We start from the raw sequence: 8864 nt of genomic DNA, 5'->3' as shown, positions 1-8864 counted from the left end.
ATAAGATTAAAGGCAAAATGTGAAAGTATACAATTCCTTGTTATGATAGAGGAAGCAATGCAATGTAAGACGATGTTTCTGAAGATGGTCACAACAGCATCTCCTTTGTCTTGAAGTGAAGTCTCTTTTTTTTTTTTCTTCCCTTTGAATCTGGGTTGGCCCTGTGACTGCTTTGACCAATAGAATGTGGCAAAAATAATTCCCTAGGTCTTCCAAGACCAGACCTTAAGCAAGCCTGACAGCTTCTGCTTTGTACTGTGGGGAGAGTCAGCCGCCACTTAAGACGAGCCCACCATCCTGTAAGGAAGTCCAGGCTATGTGGACAGATCACATGGAAAAAGACGTCTAGATGTTCAGCCTATCTCAGCTGAGGAACCACACCTTTGTGTGAAAAAGCTCCCTAGGGAGGTCCAAGCCCAGCCGACACCACATGGAACAGAGATGAGCCATCATCACTGAGCCCCGCCAAAATTGCAGAATTGTGAGCAAATAAATCTTGTTTTAAGGCCCTAAATGTGAGGGTGGTTTTCAAAACAGCAATAGGTAACCGAAACATGAAGCTAAACACGAGAAAGGCCCACAGGGTACAGACTGACCACCACAAAGCAGAATTTGGGGGATTTTTTTTTTTTTTTTTTTGCTTTTTAGGGCCGCACCCAAAGCTTATGGAGGTTCTCAGGCTAGGGGTCAAATGGGAGCTGCAGCTGCTGGCCTACACCACACCACAGCAGCATAGGATCCGAGCCACATTTGTGACCTACACCACAGCTCATGGGAAGGCTGAATCCTTAACCCACTGAGCAAGGCCAGGGATCGAACTCACAATCTCATGGTTACTAGTCGGATTTGTTTTGGCTGCGCCACAATGGGAACTCCTGGGATATGTTTTTTTAATCTTATCTTAGGAGTGATTTGCTTTCTGTTTACTCTCTTGCTGATTTATAATCTTCCCACCTGGTGCTTGTTTACCCCAGTGTCCTAGTGAGGGTGCTGGCGGGGGGGGGGGGGGTGGGAAAAGGCTGCCCCTGTGAGGGAGAGGTATTTTATCACTGTGCATTGTTTGGAACTGTTGGAGCATGAAAATAATAAAAAGCAAACCTACTTTTAGTCAGTTTTATTATTGCTTTTAAATTCTACACACATGCACGCGCGCACACACGCACAGAAATTCACTGCTTGTTGCCTGCATCCTGGTGGAGGGCTCCCCCGCCTCCCCGCTTTGTATGTCCCTGGTTTACATACAGACATGCAGCGAAACTCAAGAGTCATGTCGTCTCCACAGCACAGAGCTGTCTGAACACAACCAAACTGTCAAATCACACAGCTGCAAACCAGCCTCTCGTCTGTTGGTTGACAAAGACCCAGCCAGGTTCCCTGCCTGGGCAGACCCCGTGCATCCAACCATCCTTTAATTCACAGGATAATTCTCAGTGGGTTGCTATAGTACCCACTTCCAGACTGACCCCCTACTGTGGGGGGTGACCCTTCCCCCATCTGTCAGAGTCCTCCTGTCCATTTTCCACGGAGCTCAATACACCGCCTTCTCTACCCCAACAAAAGGGATTCAACCTCCAGCTTTGTTCTGGAGAACCAGAGGGCAGGACCACATTTGTGCCAACATCCAGAAACAATGCAGCTAATGCCCCTGCCTCCTGTTCACAAAGGCAGGCTGTGGCCATTGCCATGCTAGTTGCGTCAAGGCTGCTAAAAGAATGTTGTTTCCTACCAAGCTGCAGATGGGGAACCCCCTAGGGTGCCTCTAACAAAGCAACAAGTCCTCCAGTCTATACTGAGGAAACTCCCAAGGTGAAATCGGCCTAGGTAATTTTCATTCTATCCATCAACAAATGCATCTGCTGGGCTTCTACTACCTGTCCAGCCTGTTGCCAAGTGTCTGGGAAAGACAGAAGAATTCTTCTGCACATTTTAAAAGGACAATCATATGCAATTCCAGTGAAGTCCATTGTCCTAAGAGAAGGAAAGAAAGGGTCTGTCTTGGTCTCCAGAAAACCTGGAACAGAAGGAATCAAGAGGTTTGGTGAACTTCACTTTCTGAAATAAAAACAGACCACAGATATCTCACTGGGCTGCCAATCACTACCTCAGGAAGAAGTCAGGAATGATACCAGGACCATAGTGTGCTAGCTTTATAAGACTCTGGCAGATTAGGTTTTTTTAAACTCTATATCCACATGATAATTAGAAATAAAATCCTTAAAATGAAAAAAGTCTGTGTTCTGGCTGAGGTGCCAGAAAGGAGAAGGGAGGTGGGACCACCTCATTCAGCAGCCAGTTTCTGGGGGAGAAGAGCCCTCGAGAGCTACAGCAGTCTGTGCTGGATTGTCAGTGATTAATGAGAGTCCCCCAGACTTAGCACTTTCTCCAGTTTCTATAAAGTCCTCACTTTATTTTTATTTTTGTCTTTTTAGGGCCGCACCCGCAGCATATGGAGGTTCCCAGTCTAGGGGTCTAATTGGAGCTGCAGCTGCTGGTCTACACCACAGCCACAGCAACGCCAGATCTGGGCTGTGTCTGTGACCTACACCACAGCTCACAGCAACGCCAGATCCTTAACCGACTGAGCAAGGCTAGGGATCCTGTGTCCTCATGGATACTAGTCAGATTTGTTTCCACTGAGCCGTGACAAGAACTCCAGTCCTGACTTTAAAGGCTTTTTAGTTTCTAGGTGAATGCACTGATAAGTATCCAATTATTTAAAATTATATTATATATAATTATATATAATATATATTTATTTATATATATATATTTATATATATAAATTATATATCCTTGGAATTCCCTTTGTGGCTCAGCAGGTTGAGAATGCGGGAGTTCCCGTCATGGTGCAGTGGAAACGAATCTGACTAGGAACCATGAGGTTGCAGGTTCGATCCCTGGCCTTGCTCAGTGGGTTAAGGATCTGGGGTTACTGTGAGCTGTGGTGTAGGTCACAGATGAGTTTCTGATCTGGCGTGGCTGGGGCTGTGACTGTGGCTGGGCAGCTGTTGCTCGGATTGTATCCCTAGGCTGAGGACCTCCATATGCAATGGGAGTGGCCCTAAACAAAAAAAAAGAATCTGTCTAGTATCGATGAGGATGCAGTTTCGATCTCTGGTCTTGCTCAGTGGGTTAAGGATCTGGGGTTGCTGCAGTCTGTGGCACAGGTCATTGCTGCGGCTGTGGTGTAGGCTGGCAACTGCAATTCTGATTCAACCCCTAGCCCAGGAACTTCCATATGCTGCAGGTGTGGCAATAAATAAATAAATAAATAAATGCAATAAAATAAAATTCAAGCCAAACTTGTCCTTAAAGCAGAGCAGAATTTGAATCGTCCGTTCATGGATGTGGCCTAGATCCGTGCTAAGGAATGGCCCTCCAGACACCAGCACACACTCCAGGGAGCCACAGAACTTGAGAGAACCAGTGGGTGGGGGAGATGCCACCAGTCCCGGGGCAGTGGGAGTCATTTTCTGAAGTGTGTGAGCAAAGTTCTTTGGTAGCTCCTGCTGCTAAAGCTACCTCTTCACTCACACAGCTACTTCTGGGTTATGGCCCAATAGCCCACAGGTGCCAGAGGCAGCCCCAGGTGGGGTCTGTAACCGTGAATCACTCTATTATGGAGACAGCTTCAGGAGAATGTGTCTTGCTGCCTTTCTCAAAAGGGTGATGCAGACAGTGTGATTGCTACTTTTGTAAGCTGCACACTGCCGGCATAGTCTGCCTGTTTAAGGAAAATGTGTTTATTAGGTTATCCCACCTCCCCTTTTTTTGCTGGAATTAACTACCTTAAATATCCATTACATTTTGCAAAATTAATTTGTGGTTTTTTTTTTTTTTTGCTTTTTAGGGCCACACCCGCAGCCTATGGAAGTTCTCGGTCTAGGAGTTGAATTGGAGATACAGCAGCTGGTCTATACCACAGTCACAGTAATGGATCTGGATCTGGAGCCATGTCTGCGACCTACACCACAGGTCACGGCAATGCTGGATCCTTAACTTGCTGAGTGAGGCCAGGGATGGAACCTGAAACCTCGTGGTTCCTAATCGGATTCGTTTCTGCTGCACCACAATGGGAACTCCTAATTTGTGTTCTTAAATGTCCAAGTTTTTCATGATTTTGGCCATGAAAATCTTGATAGAGGCAAGAAGCATTTTGATTTTTATTCTTGTGGGGTCTTTTTTCCTGTTTACTCCTCTGAGAGGAGCAGTCATGTCTCAGACAACTCAGTCATGTAGCTCAGACAGAAGAAGGATGTGAATAGTACAGCCCCATAAAGATGGAACTTCATCTACCCATTCATTCAGGCCTGCTGTGTTTACAGCATCCATGTGGTCATTCAGTGATGATTTAATGAGCACCTACTCTATACCAAGCTCTGGGGATACTGCGGTGAACAAAACAGACAAAGCCTCAGCCCTCAGGACGCTTCGCTTTAGTGGAGGAGATAAAATCAGAGGATACGTATTCAATGTAATGTGTGCTGGGAAGGAAAACAAAGCTGGATAAAGGGTTAGAGAAAGGCTGGTGGGGAGGTAGGCTGGTCAGGCTGGCTCTCTGAGGACAGAAGGGCACGAGGGGGAAGAGGCAGCCCAGGGAGCCAGAAGAGCCAGTGCAGAGGCCGCAAGCAGAAGAGTCCTTGTGCTCAGGGACTAGAGCCGTGCTCATCCTCCACCGTGTCATTGAGAATTTGGCACGATCTGGTGTCCGATGGTTACCTGAGCAGACTCCTAAGTCTACGCGTTGAAGAGAACTGGCCCAGAACTTTTAATTCCTCTACAGTCTTTTGGGTTTTGCCCACATTTCCCCAAAGGCATATAGGTCCCTGAGCAGTAACTTTTCATGTTTATCATTGTATCATGGAACTAAATTTCAGAGCCCTAAGAACAAGTGTCACTGAATGGCTCTCGGGAAGTCAATTGTGTGGCATGCAGGGAAGGAAAAATCACTTTGGGGCATATGCTATCTGGTGAAGAAGGAATGAACAGAAAATTTCAGGATTCCTGCACTGTATTAGGGACAGTTATCTTCTGAGGGCCTCATTTCCCTCAGTTATAAAAGAGGGGAAATAATACCAGCTTAAACAGTAAAAACAGAAAAGTGCCTTGGATATGTAGGTAATGGATAAGTGTTCTTACCAACCATTGACTTTTTTCTAAGGATTTTATTTTAAAGATTTTATTTCCAATCACCTTGTAGAAATAGGATTTTTTTTTTTTTTTTTTGTCTTTTCTAGGGCTGCATCCGCGGCACATGGAGGTTCCCAGGCGAGGGGTCTAATCAGAGCTGTAGCCACCCGGCCTACACCAGAGCCACAGCAACACGGGATCTGAGCCATGTATTCGACCTACACCACAGCTCACAGCAACACCAGATCCTTAACCCACTGAGCGAGGCCAGGGATCGAACCTGCAACCTCATGGTTCCTAGTCAAATTTGTTAACCAATGAGCCACGATGGGAATTCTAGGATTTTTTTTTAAATTAAAGTTTAAAAGCATTAATTGCTTCTGAGAATTTGAGCCACCCAAACAACAAAGTTCAGAGCAAAATACCCTCATTTTCTTTAATAAATCATAAGCAAGAACCACAGAGGTGGTCTAGGTCCATGTTTGAATTTGACTCTATGAAACCTGTATTTTGTATTATCTGAATGTTTAAAACCAGAGTTTGGAAAATAAGCCCCTCCCTAGTACACACTGATATCCTGGAGTTATTTTACCTGCTCAAACACAAGTGCAATTCAAACTAATTAATCCTGGAAGGTAAACTGGAAGCCATATTGTTCATAATTAAGAACAGCATTTAGGAGTTCCTGTTGTGGCTCAGTGGTAATGAACCCAACCGGGATCCAAGAGGACACAGTTCCACCCCTGGCCCCGCTCAGCGGGTCGGGGATCCAGCGTTGCCTTGAGCTATGGTGTACTTGGCAGACACAGCTCGGATCTGTGGTGTAGGCCAGTAGCTGTAGCTCTAGTTCGGCCCCTAGCCCAGCAACTTCCATATGGTGCAACTGTAGCCCTAAAAAAAAAAAAAAAAGCAAAAAAGAATAGTATTTAAAGTGAGAAACCACTGAATTGAATGGTTAAGACCACTGGTTCCAGAATCAGATCTTAGTGCAAAGGTTTTGGGTTGGACCTTTCTTAGCCTCAGTTTCCTCACCTGCAAAAGGAGGATGATAAAAATGTCTCACCCAGTGATTCTGAGGATTAAATGCAATCATGCATGTCAATATTTCATGTAATGCTTGGCACTATAGTATGAGCTTATTTATTTTTTCATCTTTTTGCCATTTCCAGGGCCGCTTCCCTTGGAATATGGAGGTTCCCAGGCTAGGGGTCGAATCAGAGCTGTAGCTGCCGGCCTACACCAGAGCCACAGCAACGTGAGATCCGAGCCACGTCTGCAACCTACACCACAGCTCACAGCAACGCCGGATCGTTAACCCACTGAGCAAGGGCAGGGACCGAACCCGCAACCTCATGGTTCCTAGTCGGATTCATTAACCACTGCACCATGACCGGAACTCCATATAGTATGAGCTTATTAAAATGTTATTAGTATAACCTGAGGGTCCTGAGTTCTACAAACTTCAGGAGAATGATATGGAGACACTGTCAAGAAAAGCCTCTCAGGAAGGTGAATTCTGAGCCAAGCCTGGAGTGATGTAAAGGAACAAATAGGCTCTGTGAAGCTCTAACCAGTGACTTGTAGTAGAGGCAGAAGGAAGAGTAAGGGTAAAGGCCATCACAGGTGTATGCAGAGGACCAGCAGAGTGGCTGCAGTGGTGAGGGAGGGAGCAGCAAAAAGAGATGAGGTCAGAAGGGTAATGAGGGAACTTGAGAGCAGGTATGAGAAACGTGAATTTCATTCTAAATGTAATGGGACACTAGAGCATGGGGTTTCAGACATATTGAGTTTAAAATGCTCTTTGGGTGGCCAGAGAAAATGTTCTGGGCCATTGAATATTTGAGCCTAGAGCTCAAGGGACAGGTAGGGGCTGATGAGACAAATGGGTGACTTATCACCTCTTTCATAACATCTAGGGAAAGATGATGGACAGAGAAGAGGACTGAGGCTTGATTTTAGGGCTCTGACATTTAGAAGACAGAGGATAGGGAATGTTCAGTCAAGAAGACTGAGAAGGAGCAGCCGACGATGAGGTGAGTGGAAACTTACAGTGAAGTAACTTGGAATCCAAGTGCTGAAAACGCCGTTGGAAGGAAACTGACCAACTGCAGAGAAGCTGAGTCTGATACAGACATCGAAGTGGCCTCTGGATCCGGCAAGACGGTGGTCAGCAGTAACCTTGGATGAGCAGTTCTGGTGGGTTGGTGGCTGCAGAATCCCAGCTGGAACAGGTTAACAAGGAAAAGCATGAGAGAGACTAGGAGACGAGGAAACAGAGACAGAAAGTCTCAAGTATGTTAAGCTGGAGTTCCCATCGTGGCACAGAGAAAATGGATTTGACTAGGAACCATGAGGTTGCAGGTTTGATCCCTGGCCTTGCTCGGTGGGTTAAGGATCCGGCGTTGCCATGAGCTGTGGTGTAGGTCACAGATGCAGCTCAGATCTGGCGTCATTGTGGCTGTGGCGTAGGCCAGTGGCTATACTCCAATTAGACGCCTAGCCTGGGAACCTCCATATGCCATGTGGGGGGTCCTAAAAAGACAGTAAAATAAAATAAAATAAAATAAAATGAAATAAAATAAAATAAAAGTGTGTTAAGTTTACTAAAGCTCATAACAAAATGCCACAGATAGGGTGGCTTGAACACCAGACATTCATTTCCTCGCAGTTCTTGAGGCTAGAAGTCCAAGATCAAGGTGTTGGCAGGCAGGACTGGTTTCTCCCCAGGGCCCTCTTCTTGACTCACAGATGGCTGCCTTCCCCGTATGCTCACATGGCTGTCCCTCTGTGTTGTTTCTGTCCTAATAGGACACCAGCCATACTGGATGGTGGCCCACCCAGACTACTTAAGTTAAACTAATCATTGCTTTATAAGCCCTTTTTCCAAATGTAGTCACATTCAGAGATGCTAGTGGTTGGGCCTCAAGACATGCATTTCAGGGCTGGTGGGAAACATAACACCAAGCTTTTTTCTTTTTTCCTTTTGTCTTTTTTTGTCTTTTCTAGGGCCACACCCATGGCATATGGAGGTTCCCAGGCTACGGGTCTAATTGGAGCTGTAGCCACTGGCCCTAGGCCACAGCCACAGCAACTCGGGATCCGAGCCACATCTGTGACCTACACCACAGCTCATGGCAACACCGGATCCTTGACCCACAGAGCAAGGCCAGGGATTGAACCTGCAACCTCATGGTTCCTAGTCAGATTTGTCAACCACTGCGCCATGACGGGAACTCCATTCTTTTTTTTCTTTAAGGAATCTTGCTGTGAAGGAGAGCAAAGGATTGAAATAGAGGTGATAGGGGAGACAGGGAGGTTTTTATCCTTACTTTGGATTTTTACTGTGGGAGAGGTTCCAGCCGCTGGTACTGCTGGTGAGAAGGGCATGGGAGAAAGGGGGTTATTAGAGAGCAAAGTCCTCAAATGCCTTGGGTGTGGGATGGGATCATGAGGTATAAAATGACTTACCCAGGTCACTAGCTTGTGAGTGATGGAGCTTGCACTTGACCCTAGGAATTTTAACCCTGAGATGCACTGTCTGTCTCAGCAACTACATTTTTTTTTTTTTTCTTTTTAGGGCTTCACCCGAGGCATGTGGAGGTTTCCAGGCTAGGGGTCCAATTGGGGTTGTAACCATTGACCTATGCCAGAGCTACAGCAACATGGGATCTGAGCTGTGTATTCGACCTACCCCAGAGCTCATGGCAATGCCGAATCCTTAACCCATGGAATGA

At 46.2% G+C, this 8864-nt stretch overlaps 1 protein-coding gene across 4 annotated transcripts in view; it reads right to left on the bottom strand.

The window, feature by feature from the left end:
- Positions 1 to 1680: 1680 nt before the first annotated feature.
- LOC106510020 (uncharacterized) overlaps positions 1681 to 8864 on the bottom strand; it is an 88342-nt gene continuing 81158 nt past the window's right edge. For all 4 annotated transcript variants that reach the window (XM_085022023.1, XM_013996590.3, XM_085022025.1 and 1 more), the window contains 2 exons: positions 7180 to 7352; positions 1681 to 1968 (listed from right to left, as the gene is read on the bottom strand). In XM_085022023.1, coding sequence (XP_084878149.1) covers positions 1818 to 1968; positions 7180 to 7352 — 324 coding nt within the window. In that variant the 3' untranslated portion in view covers positions 1681 to 1817. The remainder of the gene's footprint in view (positions 1969 to 7179; positions 7353 to 8864) is intronic.

The sequence above is a fragment of the Sus scrofa genome, chromosome 4, assembly GCF_054392235.1.
Source record: "Sus scrofa isolate SSC_HxYL_T2T_F1_AM1 chromosome 4, Sscrofa_HxYL_maternal_Yorkshire_Landrace_v2.0, whole genome shotgun sequence".
NCBI lineage: Eukaryota > Metazoa > Chordata > Mammalia > Artiodactyla > Suidae > Sus > Sus scrofa.
This window is presented reverse-complemented; position numbering and strand designations above follow the sequence as displayed.